This window comes from Meles meles, chromosome 12 (genome assembly GCF_922984935.1).
Source record: "Meles meles chromosome 12, mMelMel3.1 paternal haplotype, whole genome shotgun sequence".
In the NCBI taxonomy this organism is placed as follows: Eukaryota; Metazoa; Chordata; class Mammalia; order Carnivora; family Mustelidae; genus Meles; species Meles meles.
The window spans coordinates 3,621,788-3,644,350 of NC_060077.1; the positions used below are offsets into that span (position 1 = coordinate 3,621,788).

The 22,563-nt window shown below is 39.2% G+C and overlaps 1 protein-coding gene across 1 annotated transcript in view; it reads left to right on the forward strand.

The window, feature by feature from the left end:
• Positions 1-225: 225 nt before the first annotated feature.
• SPPL3 (signal peptide peptidase like 3) overlaps positions 226-22,563 on the forward strand; it is a 143,418-nt gene continuing 121,080 nt past the window's right edge. The window contains exon 1 of the mRNA XM_046025558.1: positions 226-348. Coding sequence (XP_045881514.1) covers positions 326-348 — 23 coding nt within the window. The 5' untranslated portion in view covers positions 226-325. The remainder of the gene's footprint in view (positions 349-22,563) is intronic.

Here is a 22,563-nt window from a genome sequence, read left to right on the forward strand (position 1 = left end):
CCCCCTTGTTCTCAGCGCCGCCGCCGCCGCCGCCATGTTGGGTTTAGAGCCGCAGCGGAGCCGCCGCCGCCGCCGCCGGTGAGGGAGGCCGAGAGCGGAGCCCGCCCCGCCCCGGGGCCCAGGGAGCGGGCCGCCTCGGAGCCCGGCCTCTCCGCGCCAGACGCCTTCCCGGCCCGCCCGCCCGCCGTGCGAGCCAGCGAGCGAGCGCCGGGCCGCGGCCGCGCCTTCCGCTCCCGGCCCGAGCGAGCCCGCCGCCCGTTCGTTCCCGCGCCGCCGCCGCCGGGCCGGGCCAGAGCCTGCAGCGGAGCCCACGAGAGTCAGCGCCATGGCGGAGCAGACCTACTCGTGGTGAGTGCGGGGCTTGGGAGGCCGGGGCGCGGCGCAGGTGGGGGTCGGGGCGCCGGCGCGGCCGGGGGGGTGGTGGGGGAGGAGGAGGAACAGGTGCGCGTTGGGGGGGCGCGGATTGGGGGTGCACGCCCCCCTCGTCCCCACCAGAGGGGGCGGCTGGCCCTCGTGGCGGGCGGTCTGCGCCCGGGGACCCAGAGTCCAAGAAGGGGGATGGAGGCGGCGGCGGCCGCGGCGGATGTCATCTGGTCATGGGCGGAGCAGGTGATGGGAGAAGGGGAGCATGACCCCAAAGGTGGGAAGTCCACGGATGGGAAGTTGAATCCCGTGGGCACCCCGGAACTGACTTGAGGGGGTGGCTTCTGGGCAGGAGGATTGAAGCGGTGGGCAGAGGCGGGCCGGGGCAAGGGTGGGCCACCGGGCTGCGAGGAAGCTGGTGGGAAAAACAGGTGATAAGAGTCTGAACTTGGAAGTTGTGAGAGAGGAGGAGCCGTCTAACTGGGGGCCGCTGCTTCTTAGCACCTGGCTGGCGAGTGAAGGGGGAGTTGGCAAGGTGGGCAGAGGCTCGGGTGTAACCGAAGGAAAACCGCGGAAGGAGCGTCTTGGGAACCATGGAGGGGAGTCCCTCGTGAAGAGGTTGGAAGGGGATCCTGTTTGGATAACCACGTTCTGGAAAGGAAGTCGGTGGTGGTAGTGGGGCATGAGTAGAATCTTTGTGAGGATTGGTACTCTGTTCTTCAGAATTTAAAGTGGCCTGCTCCCCTGGTTCAGGTATGGAGATGGAAGATCTGCGAGTTATGTCCATTTTTATGGGACTTCTAAAGTTATTAAATACATTGTTAAGGATTGGGAAGTGTACTCTGCAGCTTATGGAGTGAGAACTTACCTATCCTGAGAAGGGAGTGCAGTGTTTGGGGAGAGGGGGCTGAGAGGCCTCCCTTTAGCATGTGGAGGTGGAATATTTGCAGGAGGGGTTGAAGGATGATGATAGTTTCCTTGAAGAGTGGAAATTGGACAGTGGGGAGGAAGTAATAACCGGAGGTTGAGGAAGGAAGAAATGGGATGGTAGGTGTGGGGTGGGAGATCTGGTTGCAATCTAGAGACATTGTTTGAAGATGGTTTTACTCTTGGAAGCAAACGTGATCTGGGACGGAATTGTACTGCTTTCCCTTGTTAGAAAAAAACACAATTGGGAAGAGCATGGCTTTCGGAGTTGGAAGACTTTGTTTGGAAGTCCTGTTCATCACTGACTTGCTTTATAACTGGGCACGATAGTAAGTTCTCCATTCTCCTTACCTTACCTATTAAATAGGGAATTGCCTTTTTCATAGGTTGTAAAGATTAAATGAATAACTTTACAAAACACATGGCAAACTGTAAAGTGTTGCATTTTATTACATTATAGTTAGGGAAACAGCAAAGAAATGGGTAATACATGAAAATAAAGAATGGTTTTAGGTAGAGGGCTTTAACGGAGTAGATGTTTTATGGTGGTTGAGGTTATGATAGGTAACTCAGGAACTCATTGCGTCTTCACATAGGGAAAGAGGGTTAGTGATGGAAGATGATAACTCAAAAGGGAACTTCAGTGCTCAAAAAGAAGATAACAGAGTCTGCAAAAAGTAACACTAAAAGAAGAATTAAAACATTGGTGAGCAGTTGTGACTGCAAATGTATTTTTAAAAGTGTTAACTAATTGGATGGTTTTGAGCAGCAGTGAGCTGTCTCTCCTTAGCAGGTATTAATGGAACACAAGATCACAGTTTGAGCTTTCTTATGGACCAAATTAAGTTCCATAACTAACTTAACTAACTCATCTTGAGCTCTTAACACTGACTGGCCCAGCTGAGAGTTCTGATGGCTGCCCCTCTGCTTTTACTGTGCCATACAGAGACTGGATGGTTGAAGGAGTAAACACAGGGGCCAAGAAGTGGGGAAAATGAGGATATTTTGCTAGATATTTTGGCCACACACTATGTGATGTTGGACAGCTCTACTAGTTAAGGGGGGACTACTTTGTGAAGTTTGGTATTTTATAAGATTTATCCTTCTGAAATACTTCAATCTTAGCTGCTTTTGCTTTATAGGCAAAGAAGCTTCTTGAAATCAGAATGGTTATTAGCCTGCCACCTTTAGCAAGTTTGGAGATGGTGAAAGTTTTTATAGCATCTTGAGAGAGGGAGGTGTTTGAGGAGGGAGGATTGGGAAACCAAGCAGCATTCTAGGTTCTGATAGTTACCATAGGTAATTATCCATGTAAGGTACATGTTTAATTCTCACCAGTCCCTGAGGTAGGTGACCATTCTGTTTTATGGAGGAGGAAGCTTAGGCTGAGGAGACCAAGTGATTTGTCCAAGATACTTCACCTGTGATGCTTTATTTTGTTTGACACAAATTCCCTCATCATTGTTTTCATTCTCCTTGTAATATAAGTGTGGAAAAGGTATTCCAAAAGTATATGTGAACTGAGCTTTGGATTATCTCTCGTTTTGCAATATCTTTGTCACTGTTCCTTTGGTTCATGTAAATAGGAGTTGATTTTTTTTTTTTTTAACAGACTTGTACTTCACTCATTTGTATGTGGCCTTTAGGAAAATCAACCTTGTGGGGACTATTGTGGCAGTATAGATTTGTCTGAGGATGAAGTCAGTGAAGAATGTAGAAAGTAGATGTTAGAAGAATGAAAATAGGTTCCTTAGGATTTTCTTTTCTTTTTTTTTTTTTTTAAGATTTTGTTTTTAGAATCTCTACAGGTAAATGGGGCTCGAATACACAATCCTGAGATCAAGAGTCAAAAGATCCACTGACTGAGCCAGCCACGTGCCCCAGGATTTTCATATAATGATACGTGAATTATAAAGCAAAATTGGCCATGAGGTGGTGATTGTTGAAGCTTGGTGATGAGTACTTGAAGGTTTATTGCCATGTTTACATTTTTCATAATAAAAAGTTAATTTAAGAAAACTAATACACATGTTGTTCATGCAGTTTTCTGGTTTCTCGTGCTTGCTTTCTGTGTTGAGAAGCTAGAATGGGTGTGCTGAATTAAGAATATGTAGATTTTGACCTGATGAATGGGGGCAGCACAAGCCACTCAGGTAGTTGGCAGGTAGCTTTCTCAGCATCTGAGCTCCACTTTGGAGAAGGGAGATCCGAGGGGTCATTGCAGTTGAAGGTGCAGGTTCAGTACACCCATACAGTGGAGGTACAGAAGCCCCTGTCATCTGTGGGGTTTACATGCCAGGATCCCAGTGGATGCCGGAGGGTGAGGGTAGTATCGAACCTGATATGTACTATGTTTTCTCTATATGTACATGCTTGTGATAAAGTTCAAGTTATAATTTAGGCCTTGTAGGAGATTAATGACATAATAAAACAACTACAGCAATACACTGTGATAAAAGTTATGTGAACGTGACCTCAAAATATTGTACTGTATTCACCCTTGTAACAATATGAGATGATAAAATGCTTATGTGATGAGATGAAGTGAGATGAATGACATAGGCATTGTGACGTAGCATTAGGCTGCTGTCGACCTAAGGACAATACGTAAGGAGGAGAATCATCTGCTTCTAGACTGGTTGACCCTGGTAACTGAAACCGTGGGGCTCAGTGAGCCAGGGAAAGGGCAGTCCTCTGTCCCAGGTCACAAACGGGAGATACAGAGTAGGGTAGCAAAGACCTATTACTTATAAGATGATGGAGGTGGAAGTCAGTAATTGGGGGTCTTACTTCTAGAGGTTATTTTTAAAGGTGCCCTGGGGAAAAGCAAAGCAGGGACTTGTGGGCCTCCTAAACTCAAATCGTTATCTAAATGTCCAGACTCTGGGTGTGATTACAGATAATCATACTGTAAAATGGCTGGGCACCAACTCTGAAAAATAAAATTCTTGTCTTCGAAAGTTGTTTTCCTCATCACACTTTCTTCCAGCAAATTCTGTCAAAATCCCATTACCCAAGGTTCACCTGAAATTCCACGTAGCTGAGAAGCATTTTCTGAACACCCCAACTGAAAGTGATCTCTTTGTTTGGATACTTGTAGTCTGTCTGCATCTTTCCTTCCTTTACTTGTGTGAATACCTAGCTTCTTCATTAGATTGTAAACTCCTTGAGGGAAAGGACCTGTTACGTACCCTTTGTCCTCCCCTATACTTAGCACATTGTCTTGCCCATAGCTTGTACTTAAAACGCTCTGATTGAATATGATAGGTTTTGAGGGTGGTTCTTCCTTTGTTGAAAGAATATTTTAAGTGTAAGGGAAAGCTACAGATAAATAAGTATTTATTAAAATCCTTGTACTTATAAAAGAGAGCTTTTGGTAACTTAGTTTCCTGGTGTCACAGTGCTGTGAGAATGAGTAATGCCATCCTTAATAAAGTTTTAAATAAAAGCTATTGACAGATGAAATTAAAATAATTGGTAGTAACGCCACAGTCTTATCACCATGTACCCACAAGATTCAGCTTGTGTTCTTTTTACTTGTATACTGAGGAAGTAAAAGAACTCATGTGAAAACAAATAGAAGGTGCAAACTAGATTTTTATTAATTTGAGAAAAACACCTTGTTCAATATATATTTGTGAGCGTTATTTTAGCAAAAGTTCTGTGGGAAACAGGAACTTGTCTCTCTCTCTTTTTTTTAAGGAACTTCTCTCTTGATGGAGTCAGTGCAGTATTTCAGTCTTGGTGGTAAAAATGATTTACGTTAGAGGATTAATATTGGTGTAGAAAGAAAAGGAAATAAGTACATGTTAACTTCATCGAGATGAATTTTGTTACCAGAGTAGTATCATAATTTATTGTGTGTTTTCTGGGTGCTAGTGCTTTAAAGAATTGCTAAGTAAGGAAACTGAGGCTCAAAGAATTTAAGTAACTTGCCAAATAACATGTAAATGGTGAAAGGGCTCAAAGTCAAGACTGTTTAATGTTAAGATTCTGTCACTGAATCTGTCTACTTCCATTTCCACAATCACTCCTCTAAGCCAGCCCATCTTTTGCTTGAGTTCCCTGTTAGCCTCCTCACTGGGTCTCCCTCTCCTCATTCTCCACGTGATGGCCATTCTCCTCAGTGGACTTTTTTTTTTTTTAAGATTTTATTTATTTATTTGAGAGAGAGAGTGAGAGAGAGCATGAGAGGGGAGAAGGTCAGAGGGAGAAACAGACTCCCCATGTTGCTGGGAGTCCAAGGCAGGACTTGATCCCGGGACTACAGGATCTTGACCTGAGCCGAAGGCAGTCGCTTAACCAGCTGAGCCACTCAGGCAACTCTGAGTGGTCTTCTGACAGTTGAACTTAGATTGTGCCTGTCCTCTGCTTAAAACTCTTCAGTGGTCGTACTTGGAATAAAATCCAGGTTCCTCAGTATGCTCTTCATGGTCTCATCTTGTGTGTGTCTCTAAGGGTTGACGGACAATAAACAAACTAAAAGTTACACAGGGCTAAGAATCTTTCTGTTTGGGCACTCTTTTCAGTGCCTGGCACGTAGTGGGTAGCTGGTAAATATTTACTGAACAAATGAATGCGAATGCTTCCCCCTGGACTAAGTATCCTAAGATCTACTCTAAGGATTGCATTTTATTGAGGTAATATACTGTGATGATAATGGACTTTATCCTGCTGGGTATTTGCAAATAGTGCTACACCTGAGAATGCGAAATAACACAGATCTCTAGAACTTTATGGAAGTCACTTCCCTGCACTTACTGTTGTGTGTTATTGTATCTGTTGATGAACATATCTGTTCTTTGTGTCTTGTGGTCTTTGCATCTTATGCAAGTTTTTAACCTACTGAGCCACCCAGGCGCCCCCTTATGCAGGTTTTTCAGAGAGAAACTATTTAGTTGAAAATGTGTGTCTTGGGATGCCTGGGTGGCTCAGTCGGTTAAGCCACTGTCTTCAGCCCTGGTCGTGATCCCAGGGTCCTGGGATCAAGTTCCACATTGGGCTCCTTGCTTGTCAGGGAGCCTGCTTCTCTCTCTGCCTCTGCCTGCCACTCTCCTTGCTTGTTCTCTCTCTCTGACAAATAAATAAAATCTTAAAAAAAGAAAATGTGTGTCTAGCATTATAGACTTTAGATTTGCTCACTTTTAAAACATGTTTTGCTTATAGTTAAGGTGGTATAATAATGGTTTGGTGATGTGTGATTCAGACTGAAATTAACCAAAACTAAGACCAGAAATTTGTACTGAAATCATTTCCCTCAGGGTTTCTTATGAAGCCTGGGGATGCGGGAGAGGGAAGCTGGAGAGTCTGTAACCATATCAGCTTTTAATTTCCCAAATGGTGTTATGAATTAAAATGCCTAATGTCCATGCATTTCTTAGAACAGATTTCTATGTGACCATTTATTTTAGAGATGACAAATCCCATGAATTGAGGTGTTACGGAGCTCTGTGTAACTGTATTTTACTTCAACATTAATAACTTAGTTTTTATCATTCTCATGTTTCACCAAATCATCTCTTGGAAAATCAGGGGATGTTCTAAGAGGAGGGTGTCTAGCCAAATACTCTTGGCTACATTTGGCATCTGAACTTTATGCGATTGCTGTCCCTAGCAGTAGAGCCATAAGTATGACTTGATTTGTTAAATTCTAGAATATATTTTCTGGAGTTTAATGGTCGCTTCTTGGGAGTTAAAGGAAAATAGTGGTTTTATATGTTGTCTGTATAAATCAATAAATTTTTACAACTTCACAACTAGTTTCTGTAATATTTTCCAATCCTCACTTAAAAAGTTAGAGGTAGAATGCTCTTCTGTAATTTTAATCTCTTAGGTGTCTAGAGGGGCTCCAGGTACCAAATTCAGTTTTATAGGGAAAATTTACAGTTAGTCCCCAGAATCCTCACAATGAATTCTTACCTCCCAGATTAATAGGTCTCACTAGGGCCACAGCTTAAAACAGACCCATGCATTAGCTGTGATTAGACTAGATTGAGCACCTGTGAAAAGTTAGGTTAGAAATATTTTTAAGGTATTAGGCCAATTAATATATATTAGCTTAATATATATTAGAGACCTAATAGAAAATCCAATTTCTTGGGTTTTGGGTGTCACCCTAATTTGGTAAGGAGACTTGATAATCTCTATTTTGGAGTTCTGGTATTGGTAGTGAAGAACCGCTAAGAGATAAAAACCCGAAGTATGCTAAAGTAGAGATGTTCTCTACTTGGTTTTTCTGTGTTTGTGAATTAAATTGAATATAAGTGGTTGCTCAAGAAGTATTCAATTCTGCCAATTCCACTGATTAAATTTTTGTTTGAAATTGAAATTCTAAAATACAAGGATCTAATTCCGTTCTGGTTTTTTTGAATTGGGAAATTTTTTCTTTGAGGGTGATTTCCATCTCTGATGAACTGTGATCCTATTCTTGTCTTTGAGTCACAGTATTGTATTCTGTACAGTGGTTATGCCTGTACTACTCCAAAGAGTTGTTGCAAGGATTCAGTGAGATAATACATGTGCAAATGCTTTGTAAGTTACTAAGTGAAATATAAAAACAAGGTATTTGTGCTCTACATTGTTAGATCCAGACAGGTTCCAACTACAGAATTCCTCACTACAGAAATGATTTTTCTTTTTCTTTTTTTTTTTTTTAAAGATTTTATTTATTTATTTGACAGAAATCACAAGCAGGCAGAGAGGCAGGCAGACAGAGAGGAGGAAGCAGGCTCCCCGCTGAGCAGAGAGCCCGATGCGGAGCTCCATCCCAGGACCCTGGGATCATGACCTGAGCTGAAGGCAGAGGCTTCAACCCACCCAGGCGCCCCAGAAATGATTTTTCTCATTTCATAATATAACCAGCCTTTAAACTTTGAGATGTCCATTCTGAGAATTCTTTTGAGGATATCCAAATAATGCCATATAAAAAGGAGAATAGTTGGGGCGCCTGGGTGGCTCAGTGGGTTAAAGCCTCTGCCTTCGGCTCAGGTCATGGTCTCAGGGTCCTGGGATCGAGCCCCACATCAGGCTCTCTGCGCCGCGGGGAGCCTGCTTCCTCCTCTCTCTCTGCTCTGCCTCTCTGCCTAGTTGTGATTTCTCTCTGTCAAATACATAAAATATTAAAAAAAAAAAAAGAGAATAGTTTGCAAATTATCATTGATTAATATAGTTGCCTTTGAAATGTGCTATAAGGCCATCTTCTTTTAGTCACATTTCATAGTCCAAAAATAAAAAAGAAAAATCGTGAATTGAATAAAACTTATAAAAATATGTTTTTTCATGTAAGTTTTATTTTGATCTTAGAAGGCAATTTTCTTCATAATATACTCAGATGAGGGAAGAGGACAATAATGTAGATAATCCTAGTCTTTTCCTGGTTTTCTTTGGAATACACAGGATACTCATACCCTAAAATGCCCAATGGCGGGCTGTTAGCAGTCTCTTACCTGTTTCCTTACTCCACACTACTTATTCCAGGCACACCCACTTCCCCCTCATCTGAGGGCCTCAGACTTTGGCTTCACTCTTGACCTAAATAGGACATGTGCAGCAAAGTTTTAATTGTTTCTTCAATTTGTTTATACAAACATTTTGACTGAAGTACAGTGCTTGACTTTGTTGTTCCTTGTCTTAATTTTTGCCCAAGTTGTCTAGCTTTACTTTCCAAACTTGTAAATCTTGGGGCTTTGTCTGACAGCCTTAACTTTTAAACCTTTGACTATATGCTCTGCTGACTTATAAACTCCCCCCAATCAAAAATGCTTGCAAAAATACTGTTAGAGGTAAAGGTTAGTTTTAGGGGCACCTGGGGTCGCTTGGTCCTCAGGGTCCTGGGATCAAGGCCCTGTGTTTGGCTCTCTGCTCAGCGGGGAGTCTGCTTCTTCCTTTCTCTCCCTCTGCATGCTCTCGCTCTCTCTCAAATAAATAAAATCTTTAAAAAAATTAGTTTCAGAGATTGAATTCTCTTCCCTCTGCATTGATTAGTGCAAGCACCAGTACCTTAAAAGATAAGGTCAGATATCTTAAAAATATTTTCAAATATAAGTTTCATAGGGACTCAAGTCTAGGCTTGTTACAGAAATGCAATCTGGGACCACTGTGAGGGTAGTGAAAGTTAAAGATTTGAGATGGGGTCAGTTAACCAAGACGGAGAGAGTAGTTCTGAGGGCAGAATGGAGGCCTGGAAGTTGAGGCTTGGGAAACCTCACAGTTGAGAAATGGGAGGAAGAAGAGGAGTCAGAGGAAGCTCCATCAGAAGTAGGATAATTAGCAAAGCTCAACAGTGATGAAAGAAAAGGCATGGAGAATTTGGGGGGACAAGAGTGTAAAAGGCTACAGGGTTCAAAGAGAAGAAAAAACAGGCTGTTGAATTTGCAAAGGAAGTCATTAGTGCAAGTGCGCTAATAAAGATCAGAGTAGCGAGGGTGAAAGGCAGATTAGGTCAGGGTAATGAAGAAATAAAAGCATCCTTTGGGTATGGGCCATTTGTTGGCAAGATAAGATGAGAAAGACATAAGGAAAGAAGAAAGGATGCTTGATATAGACAGGGCCATAGTCTTCTGGTTTTCTTTTTTTTTTTTCTTTTCTTTCTCCTTTTTTTTTTGATAAGGGGAGAGAATTGTGTGTTTGAAGCTAGAGAGGAGGAGAAGTTGATCTTGAAAAGACTTTTCTGTTTTTAACTGTAGTTTAAATTTAGAGATTTTTATTTGTTTATTTTAATCACGGATTTCAGTTAGGAGTTTTGAAGGGAACTTAGTGGGGAATACGTATACATTTACTCTTTGCTTCTCTCGTGTTTGTATTGCCACTAGTTTAGCTTGTATTGCTTTTGAAGGTCTTGTTTCCTGTTTTTTTATGTGTGTGTGTGTGTGTTTAATTGTATCAGTGTAAAATCCAACCTCTTTGGTCTGACTTTCGAAATAGTCTTGCCTTGTAACCCTACTTCCCTGTATTTTCTTTAAAATGCTTGTTATTTCTGCCAAACTGGGTTACTCATCATTTCCCCTTTTATTTAAGGTGATTCCTATACCTGGTTAGTCTTTCTCCCAAGTCTCTAAATATGTAAGTCCAAAGCATCTTTCAAGGTACTGCTGAAATGCTGTCCTCTTGTTACAGAACCTTCTGATTTGCCCAGGAGAAATATTCTTCTGATGCCTGTAGTTCTTTTTCTGATCCTGTGATGTGGCAGCCCTTTTATGATTTTTCTGACCTTGTATTGAATATATTTATGTGACTGTCTTCCCACCCTGCATGAATTCTGTAAGCATAGGATCAAAATAACTGATTTTAGGTGTAAGGACCTACACATAGTAGAGGCTGAGATTTTCCTTTTTCTTTTTTTTTTTTTTAAGATTTTATTTATTTTAACAGAGAGACACAGCAAGAGAGGGATCACAAGCAGGGGGAGTGGGAAAAGCAGGCTTTCCGCCTAGCAGGGAGCTTGAAGCCGGGCTCGAACCCAGGACCCCAGGATCATGACCTGAGCCGAGGGCAGATGCCCAATGACTGAGCCACCTAGGCGCCCCACAGATTTTCCTTTTTTTTAAAGATTGAATATTTTGGAGGTGAAATTTGCCAGGTGCTGGATTTAGAATAGAGAGGACACATAGAAGAGAGAATACTTAACCTAACATTTCACAACTCTTGGAAGAAAATACTGAAGTAAAATTGTTACTGTTAAGTTGGGTCAAGAGTTGTGGCCGGATTTGGCCTAACTTACTAATATCCACACAGCACCTTGAGAAGAGAAAGTGGCTCAGCGCCTGAACGGAACACGTGAGGGAGACATTTACAGAGGACCACAGGCTCTTTAGAGTCATCTTCACTTATTTCATCTTCTTCAACCTGACCACAGACCAACTGCTACCAACTTATTGATACTTTTATCTCCCAGACAGGCACTTTGTGACATATATTATTTTTTTTTAAAGGGAAAAGCTCTGCCTTTTTTGTGCTTGGGAGGCGGGGTGGTAATTAGGGAAAAGTTTCAATCTTGTGCTCAAATGAAATATTTTGCAGGAAATTTCCTTTAAGGCATGAGGAGAAATGAGCAATAATGGAAAGTAGCTTCTGAGCAATTTAACATTTTCTGTCTCTCTTGCTACAGTTTCAGAAATTCATACTCCTATATTTAAGCTTTTGTTTTAAGGAGCTAAAAATATTTTAAAAATAGAAACTTACTTTGCCTTCATTTTTTCCCCCATTTCTAAGTCCTATTTTCTCTTTTAACTCATTTCTTTTCTCTTGTTTAATAATTATAATTCAGAAAGGGCAATTTAAAAAAATCTCTTGGCCTAGTGCATGCATATTTTAAATTTCATAGTTGCAGCAGTGCCTCAGTCTTAGGTCAGAATTAAATCACCTGGTCATCTGAATAGACATAAACCAGAAGTTTGGGGGATTAGAAGTTTGTTTTTGTTTTGTATCTTTGCATGCTGTGCAATGGTGAAAATAACCTACAGACTTAAAGGTGATATATTAGAACAAACTTAGAACAAAAGAGAATAACAAGTAGAAGTAGGAGAGAGCAGTGAATAGCAGATGTGATTGGACAGTAGAAACAAGGTTAAGGTTAGAAACTCAAGCATCAGGGACCTCAGATAATGAGAGCAAATGGAAAAGATAGCCAGCTCCTAGAATAGGAAAGTCATTGAGAGTCATCATGTGGCAGAGGTGCAAATGGCCTGCAAATCCAGCTTTGTGCTTCAGGGTAGACTTACCAACTTGCCATCTGGAGACCTTGGAGACTTTCTTAACCCTCATCAAACAAGCCAGTAAGTCCTGTTGATTTTATACATATAAAATTTTTTTTAAAAGTGTGTCTTCTTCATTGTTCCTGGAGGACCTTTTTTGGTTTTCCCTTAGTACACTGTGCTTACCTCTTTCAGTTGTTTATTTCCTTATTTGTTTCCTTTTGAAGTATTGAGGACATGACTACATTTTGTTTGTGTACTTATTCTCAGTGGTTTGACACAAAATTTATTTAAATAAGTATTATTCCGGGCGCCTGGATGGCTCAGTCAATCAGGTGACTCTTGATTTTGACTATGGTTGTGATCTCAGGGTCAGATTCCTCACTGGGCGTGCAGCCTGCTTAAGATTCTCTCTCTCCCTCTTCCTCTATCCCTCTTCCCCATCTGAAAAAAAAAAAAGTTTAAAAAAATTTTTTAAAGATTTTAAATATCTGATAGAGCATACAAGTGGGGGAAGCGGGAGAGAGAGAAGCAGACTCTGCTGAGCAGGGAGCCGAGTGTGGTGCTTGGTCAATCCCAGGACCCTGAGATCATGACGTGAGCTGAAGACAGACGCTTAACCAACTGAGCCACCCAGGTGCCCGCCGCCAATTTTTTTCAAATAAATAAATATTTTGTATTTGATTTTTTAAAAAAACCCTTAAAAAAGTAAAATTAGTAAGATGGGAAAGTATGTTGTTCTCAACTTTCAGTTTAAGAGCTCAAGGGGACAAGCATCAAATATCATTTGAGATCAGTACCTCACTCTTTATGCTAAGTAATTTAAAGTATCATTGTGCAGAATGTTAGGCGAGATCTGCCTTGATCATCACTGTTTAATTTATGGAACCTCTTCAAAATACAGTGGGAGTACTGGTTACTATATTGGTTAGTTGTTGCCATCTTAATACTGTATAACAAATTACCCCACATTTAGTGGCTTAAAACAGCTGTCTGCAGGTTGGCTGGTCAGCTTCAGATCTGTATGTCAGCTGGGTAGCTCTGCTTCATGTGTATTTATTTTGAGGCCTAGACTGAATGGGCAGCAGCACCTAGGGGAAGTTCTTCTCATGACAGTTGGCAGAAGCATGGGAAGGCAGGTGGAAACCTACAAGACTTCTTGAGGCTCACACTCAGAACTGGCATACATGACATTTCTGGCTCATTCAACCAAAGCAAGTCATATGGGGGAAACCAAAGACAAGGAGCCACAAAACTAAGCCCCTGCCCATTTGTGGGAGTAGCTGCAGAATCACAGGGCTAAGGAGTAGATTGCAGGAGGATTGAGGAATCAGGGCCAGTAGCAATCAACCACAAGTCAAGTTCCCTCTTTGCTTTCGTATGAGTAGTTGTCACATTTTCATTCTATTGTAAAATGAAGTGTATCATATAGTCTGATTTCACGTAGGTCCCTTCTGTAGCATTCAGGTTTTGACTTTAATGTTTTATTTTATTTTTTGTTAATGTTTTCTATTTTTAAGAAAGCTTTTTTGAGATATAAGTCACATACCATACAATTCACTCATTTAAAGTGTATAATTTAGTGGTCTCTGGTACTTTCACAGAGTTATGCAACCATCGCCGCAATCAATTTTAGAATTTTTTTTTTTTATCTCAAGTGAAACTCTGTACCCATTAGCAATTGCTCTCTTCCCCCACTTCTCTCCAGCCCCTGGCAGCCAGTAATGTACTCTTGGTTTCTATGGATTTGCCTATTTCATATAAATGGAATAATACGATATATGGTCTTTTGACTTCTTTCACTCAGTCTCCTGTCTACGGGGTTCATCCATGTGACATGTATTAGTGCTTCATTCGTTTCCATTGCCAAATATATTCCATTGTACGGATATACCACATTCTACTTATCTGTTCTCAGGTGATGGTCGTTTCCCTTTTTTTTGGCTATTATGAATAATGTTGCTATGAACATTTGTGTAAAAGCATTTGTACAGATGTAAGTATGTTTACATTTCTCTTGGATAAATATCTAGGAGTGGAATTGCTGGCTCATAGGGTTTCTCTGTGTTTAACATTTTGAGGAACTGCTGATTGTTGTCCAAAACATCTGTACCATTTTACATTCCTATCTGTAAAGTGTGAGGGTTCTAATTTCTCCACCTCCTTACCAACACTTGTCATTGTTCGTGTTTTTTATTATAGCCAGTCTAATGAGTGTGAAGTGGTTTTTACTTCTGTAATGTTTATATTGAAGGGTTTATAGAGGATAAAAGCAATAGTTACAAATTAAATCTGTTTGTAAAATAAGTAAATAAAAAATAAAATGTTAAATCTCTTTGTACTTAACAGTGTAGTACTAAAGCCATGCTTCAGTTTTAGTTACCTAAAAAATCTAGAATTAGGAAAAAAAAATTTTTTGTCTCACAGATCTTTCTTCAGGCTACTCCTTCTTTATTTTACATGCTAGAATCATTTAGGAAGAAATTAACCTCAGATGATTGTTACGTGAGTTCTTTATTTTTGGGTAAGTGAATGCCCAGATTACTCTGACAACTTGCTGCATCCCAGTAGTCTTGGGACTGTGACTGGTTTAATGACCGAAATTGTTGGGTTGTTTTTTGGGGCGGGGGGTGGGGTGGAGGAGTCCTCCATATCTATTCTTTGCCAGGAAGATAAGATAATCACTAGAGGAGTTTGTTGTAAAATATGACCTTTTTGGGCTTAGCACTGTCCAATAGAAATACAATATAAAGTACCTGTGTCATTTATAGTATTCTAGTAGCCACATTAAAAAGTAAAAGGAAACACATGAAATTAATTTTAATAATATAGTTGATTTAATCCAGTGTATCAAATATTTGTATCATTGATTCTATGTAATCAATACAAAAAATTACTAACAAGATATTTTACGTTTTTTAGTACAAAGTCTTCTCAGTTCAGGCTAGCTACATTTCAAAAGCTCTGTAGCTACATGTGTCTAGTAGCTGCCATATTGAACAACACCATCATGGAGGTCTAAGAGCTTATCTGAATTTCTTCTCACAAGCATAATGATCCGTATCTTCAGGAAAAACAGATGAGTGCTTGATCAGCCTGTATTTCTGATTCTTCACTTTTATATTGTTACTGCGTTTTTTCTTTTTTTAAACATGGGAGAGAGTCTTCAGAGGGGTGTAGAGACAAGCTCCTTACAGCTCAGATTTTTGGCTGTGAGTAGAGATTAGTTAGCAGGAGGAAGAAAGAAAAACTGGTCTCCCTCATCATTAAGGATGCACCAGGTTCTGTAGTTCTTAGCAAATAAATACTACTATTCGGTCCTTATTCTGATTATTCTGATAGTCAGAGTCTCTTTTGGCCTGTTCTTGTACTTGTACTGTCTGACCACATAGCTCACTTGGTTAGACAAAATAAAGCTGTAGATTTGATCTCTGTAATTAATGACTGACTTTATGCCTGCTGGGGCTTCAGTATAGTAACTAAGGCAGAATAAACGGGATTCTCTGTTCATGAGTTTACAGTGTTGTTCGAGACTGCTGGCATTTGCTGGATCTAGCGCCAGCAAATGTAATTAAAACTTCAAGAGGGGATTTCAGAATGGGCCATTCATTGTATAGAAGGCGTGTCTGTCAATCGTTTGATTATTAGAGGGACTGAATTTTATCAGGTGTCTTAATACTTGAGTGCATTCACCCATAGCTTATATTTTCTAGTTTGCCTCAGTGCCCACCACTTTATGTTGCTGTATCCTGAATCTCTACATCACTAGTTTATATGATTTACCTAGCCCCTGCAGGCAGTTGAGTGGTGACCCCTTGATGTCTGTGATCAGTCTAGGTCATTGCCACAAAGGTGGGTTAGGGATAAGGAGATAGCTGATCAGTGCTCCAGTGACAGTGGATTTAAAAAGTCTATCTTAAGAAAACCTGCAACGTTAGACACAAAAAGTTTCCCCATACTTGACCATTGCATTAAGTATTGCTGACTATTGGATGTGTTAAGGTTCTAACAAATGTTCCATCCGCCATGGTTCTGGTTTTTCTGAGCATTTACATGCAGTTATTCTAAATGGAATTCACTTGCTTTTGTATTGTAGTCTGTGAATGGTTTTCTGACTGAGAGAACAAGGTCACTATCTAATTGACATGATATATCCTATTGCATTCATTTTTGAATTCTTTTGAACTCTTTTTTGAACTTTTGAACTCTTGGTATTTGTAATCGTGTGGACCCAGGGCCTATTTGTTGGGTTCATGGACTTGAATTTGAATTTTCAGTCCTTTTGAGTTATAGGTCCTCAATGCACAATTGTGGAATTAAAGAATACCATGAGTGGTACTTTCTTTGGTCAACAGTTTACTGGCTGGCTATGTCAAATTTTTGATACACATTATGATTTTGATAATCTCCAAATATTTTAGTTTGACACTTGTTTATTCTTCATTTTTGAAATGTGCTTGAAAGCTTTAGCTTTATTAAGAGAAAAGTAATGTTTTTTAGTTTAGAATTTGAAATGCCTTGATTTATTGCTATTATGAAATATTCCTTTAACAGCTATTTTACTTGTTCTCAACTGAGTGCACAGCCTCCAGTGACTAAGCTCCAAGTCGGTTGGCCCAGTGGGGACAGAATTGGAAGCCTTACTTCTCTGGTTCTGTGTACTAAACAATTCTACAATTTTGGTGATAAAACCTAATTTAAACCTCTTCTGATAGCAAAAAAAACAAAAAAACAAAAAAACAAAAAAACCAAAGACCTGATGTGAAGTTTTTTGTTGTTGTTGTTTTTAAGATTTTATGTTTATTTGACAGAGAACACAAGCAGGCAGAGCAGAGCGGCAGGCAGAGGGAGAGGGAAAGCCGGCTCTCCACTGAGCAGTGAGCCCGATGTGGGGCTTGATCCCAGAACCCTGGGATCATGACCTGAGCTGAAGACAGCCATGTAACTGACCGAGCCACCCAGGTGCCCCATGAAGTTCTTTGTATTATCTGTTTATCCCTCTTAGTGTAACTCTTCACTCTGTTGCAGAAATATTTGTGTTTGATTATGGGGTACTGCTTGATGTTAGGGTATGTTATATAATCCTAATACATGTTTTTGTGTTGCCTTTCTAGAAGAAAAAAGAAAAAAATGTGATTTCTGAAACATCTCTGGCTACAAGAGTATTAGATAAGAGATTATAGAACCCTAACACATATGCTATTGGTGCAGTTTTGGAAAATGCAGATGAACAGGAGAAGAAAAGAAAACTGCTTATTCCTCTTCCAGTGCCTCATTAAATGTGTTGCATATTTTTCAGGTCTTTTTTTTTTCTTTTAAGATTTCATTTATTTGTCAGGGAATGGGGGAGAGAGCACAAGCACGGGGAGCGGCAGGCAGAGGGAGAAGCAGGCTCCTCACTAATCAAGGAGCCCAATGCTGAAATCAGTCCCAGAACACTGGGATCATAACCTGAGCCAAAGGCAGACACTTAACTGACTAAGCCACCCAGGCATCCATTTTTCAGGTCTTTTAAAAAATACATATGCTTGTGACTATTGTTTAATTACACACAAGTTCATTTAAAAAAATCAGACATCTCAAGTAATAAAAAAATTATCATTACCTAAAATTTAACCTACCTAGAAAATTCATGGCAAAATTTCACGCAACTCTTCTGGGTGTTGTAGGAATTATAGATCATTTTTTACACAAAAAGAGGAATCGGTTCATACTGTACTTTCCTTCATACATCATATGGAATATCTGCTCTGTGTATATAAGTTATGAGACATAATAAGCACTCATGAACCTCACCAACCACCTAAAGAACTACAGGATTACCAGTTCTCTCTTGAAGCTCCTGTATACACCTTGATCCCTCCTCCTACCTGCTCTCCCTCTACTGCTGTCATGAGTTCCGTATGTAGCATTCCCTTGGTTTTTAAAAAACGGGCCTTACATTTACTATGTATTAATGTTTTACTGTACAACATGTTTATTTTTACTTTTTTTTTTAGTTGAGTGTGGCAAAGATAAAATATGTGGTCTTATACCTTGCTTTTTACAATCAATATTGTTTTCAAGTTGTGTCCTACTTATTGCACTCATTTTCATGAATGTATAATGTTCTACCCTGTGAATTATACCATAATTCATATATTTTCCTGTTATTATGGATATTTAGGTTTCTAGGTTGGAGCTGTTTTAAAGAGTTCTGTGATGTGTTCATGTTTATATATATAGTATATATTCCTGGGGTTCATGTTTTAGAGTTTTCCCAGGGTTTATACCTATTGCTAGAATCTCTTTTAGGTGAGTGCTTTCGTGTCATAAGAAATCCTTTTCTTGGCCCAAGGTCATATAGGAGAAGGTATTCTCCTGTATTCTAAATAGGAGTGGGTTAGTGTTAACACTTTGCCTTTCATGTGCAAGTTTTTAATCTAAAGTCTAATTTAAATTTAGAATTTAGCCTAAAGGAACATGAATTTAGGTAAGGAGACATCTACAATTGTCTTATTTAAACATAGGATAATAGGATTATTGATTATATTATTGTATCCTATTAGTCTAGGGTAATAGGAATCCAGTTGTCTCAGCTCTATTGAACAGTCCCTTCTTTTCTCATTGATCTCTAATGTCATCTCTGAGACTCTTTTTGGTGTGTTTTGTGTGTTTAAGTAATTTTGGTGGTAAATAGTATTTTGTTATTAAATGGCAAATGGTATTTTGTTAATCTGCCTTTTTTCTGTTTAAAATTCCTTGAACATCTCTTCATACCATTATAGATACCATATTATAGATTAGTTTTTAGTGTATGTATAGTAGACCACTATATTCACCCCCCCCCCTTTTTTTAAAGATTTTATTTATTTATTTGACACAGAGAGAGAGATCACAAGTAGGCAGAGAGGCAGGCAGAGAGAGAGAGGGGAAGCAGGCTCCCTGCTGAGCAGAGAGCCCAATGCAGTCCTCGATCCCAGGACCCTGGAATCATGACCTGAGCCGAAGGCAGAGGCTTTAACCCATTGAGCCACCCAAATGTCCCTATTCAACCCCTTTTTATTTAGTCTTGTTCATTCCTTCTCCTCCAGTCTCCCTCTCTGGTAAAATTTATAATTAGCTTTCTCTCCATTCTTCTAGAAATGTATGCACATGTATAATCCTATGAAATCCCTTTTTTTAAAATTGTGGTAGCATATAGAAAATACAAAATTTTCCATTTTAACCATTTTTAAGCGTACAGTTAACAGTGGCATTAATAAGTACATTCACATGTTGTGTAACCATGACCACCATCCATTTCCAGAACTTTTTCATCGTACGAAGTGGAAGCTCCATACCCATTAAACACTAATTCGCTATATCTTTTCCCTTTCCTGGCAGCCACCATTCTCCTCTTTATCTCAGTGAATTTGACTACTGTAAATATCTCATATAAATAGAATCATACTATTCCTTCTTTTGTGACTGGCTTATTTCACTTAGCATAATATCTTCAAGTTTCATCCAGGTTGTAGCATGAGTCAGAATTTCCTTCCTTTTTGAGGCTAAGTAACACTCAATTCTGTGTATATATCACATTCTTTTTAGCCACTCATCTGCTGTTGTATTATTGAATAATGCTGTTATGAACATGGTTATACAAATATCTCTTCAAGTCCCTGCTTTCAAATGTTTTGAATATATACTCGGAAGTGGGACTGCAGATAATGCAATAATTATTTAATTTTTTGAGGAACTGTTATAGTTATTCCATGGTAGCTACACCATTTTACATTCCCACCAGCAGGGCATAGGGTTCCAGTTTCTCCACATCCTCTCTACCACTTGTCATTTTCTGTTTTTTTACGTTTGTTTTGTTTGGTTTGGTTTGGATAATTGCAATCATCCTAATGGGTGTGGTATCATTGTGGTTTTGATTTACATTTTCCTAATAATGAATGATGTTGAACATCTTGTTCATGTATTTTTTTGGCTATTTGTATATATTTGAAGAAATGTTTCTTTAAGTCCTTTGCCCATTCTTTATTCAGGTTGTTTGATTTTTGTTGTTGAGTTGTAGGAGTTCTTTATATATTCTGGATGTCTGTCTGGATATATTCTGGATGTCTTTATATATTCTGGATGTCTTATTAGTTATATAATTTTTTTTTTCATTCCCTAGGTTGCCTTTTCATCTTGTTAATAGTTTCCTCTGGTGCGCAGAAGTTTTTAATTTTGATGAAGTCCCAATTTATTTTTTCTTTCATTGCATGTGTTTTTGGTGTCATATCCAGGAAAGCATGACCAAATCCCAGGTCATGAAGCTTTTCTTCTATGTTTTCTTCTTTGAGTTTTATTGTGTTGGCTCTTATGCTTAGGACTTTGATCTATTTGGGATCCATTTTTGTATATGATGAGCATTTGATTTCATTCTTTTGTTCAGTCCCTTTTTAATGAAGTGATAGTGTGCTGTACACACCATGATGCCTATGTCTTGCCTTTTTCACTTAGTAATGTATCTCAGCTCTACTCACTCGTTTCTTTTTTGTTCTATCTAGTATTTAGTTGAACAGTGTAACTCAGTATATAGGAGAGCTTCTGGGTATGGCTGCCTTAACTAACAGTTAAATGAAAAGAAAATCAAATAGGAATGTTAAACCCAGGAATGAAAACTCAAAGGAAAAGACAAAAGCAAGGAAGGGAGAAAGAGAGGGAGATACGGGAATAAGATCATTAATTTTTACTCTCTGTAAGACAAATTGCAATTTTGTTGAAAGTTACGGTTTATTTATTCCTAGTACTGTGTGTATGTAATTTATCTTTAAATCAGTCCTCTGAAGTATAGGTATTGCTTCCCCCACTACAATTTTACAGTTGAAAAACTGATTACTCACTCAAGATTATATAGTTAATGAATGGCAGAGCTAGAGTTTGAACACAGATAATTTTTAACTCCAAAGCCTAGGCTCTTTGCCACTAATGGTTCTCTGAGAATAAAGGGAACCTTTAGCCAAGTAAGCTTGAGAAAGGCTGCATGCTAAATCCTTCTCTTGGAAATTCATAGTCTGAACTAGTGTATTATGAGGTCTAATAAGTCAGGTGGTAATAAAGAAACCTGTTAATTTTGTTTTAAATATTAAAAGACACTTGCTCAGGGGAAGAATTTGCTTGGCATCTTACTACCTAGAACAGTTCTCCATTAACACTATTTTGGGAAGTGCTGCTCTCAAGTGTTTTCTTTCTTGTATCAAATCTCATCAAAGGCTAAGGACAGGAAATTAAGTCCTAACTTGGTGAAGAAAAGAAACACCCTGTAGAACTATGTAACACAGATGAGGCCCGTGTAGTTTGGAGAGTGAGAGTCAGCTTATATCCTAATATCTGTAAGGTGACTCAGATGGACAGCTAGCTGCTTTTCCAGAGGCAAATTACATGTGATTGCAACTTCCGTTGTCCACAGGTAAAAAAGTAAAAACGTTCTAGCTTTATTTCAGTGTGTATGATATGGTAAAATTGTAATACAATGGAAGAATTTAAGACATTCATTTATAAATATTTAAGAAAAAATATTTGAACTGCAGTACTTCTTACATGTGAGCTTTCCGTTAAAAATTCTGTCTTGGTCATGAATTGTTCATTTTAGCTGTACCACAGAACTAGGACTTAGGAAATGAAAGATTGTCTCTATTATGAGTGTGCCATTTAAACATTGAACAGAGGGACGCCAGGGTGGCTCAGTTGGTTAAGCATCTGCCTTTGGCTCAGGTTGCGATCCCGGGATCCTGGGATTAAGTCCCATGTCTGGCTCCTTGCTCCGTGGGGAGCCTGCTTCTCCCTCTGCCTGCTCTGCCTGCAGCTCTCCATGCTTTTGCTTTCTCTCTGACAAATAAACAAATGAAATCTCCAAAAAAAAAAAAACAAAACAAAACATTGAACAGAAATTAGTGTCAGTGATGGTCAGCAAATGAATGAATCAGCAGCCTATTTGCATTTATTTTGCAAGAGAAAGTAATTTTTTAGTTTCCTTAAGCATTGCTTTAGTATAACATAGGGCTAATCCTATTTTCATGACTTAACAGATGCTCTTTGATTTTTCACCCATTTATTTCCCCAGGTTCTCAGGTTGTACAACATTCTTGTTAGTGTTCTCATTGGAAGTACATTATATTTATTTATTTTTAACTTGGGCAGAATTGTCGTCTTTATGTTATGGTATATGTTCTCTAACCAGGTTTTCTCCCTTTAAAGTTTAGTTTTTTTATATGTTCAGTATACCAGTTACTAAGTATTTTATACTTTCTGTTGTTCTTTTAATGGAGAGAGTTCCCCATTCTTTTTCTAGCTGGTTACTGCTGCTGTATAGGGTTACATTGATCTTTGCAGACTCACTTTATACCCAGCAACTGTAGTAGACAAATTATTCTGCTGATTCTTTGCTTAAATTTTATACAGACTGAAGTAGTGATACCTATATTTCAGTAATTTTTGTAATTCTCTTTTGTACCTTAAAAAATTACTCTGGATTAAAAAAAATTACTCTGGAGTAAAGAATATGTAATATATGCTATTATAAATAACTGAATAAGGCACTTCTTCATCTTTTTAAGTGTAAGGCCAC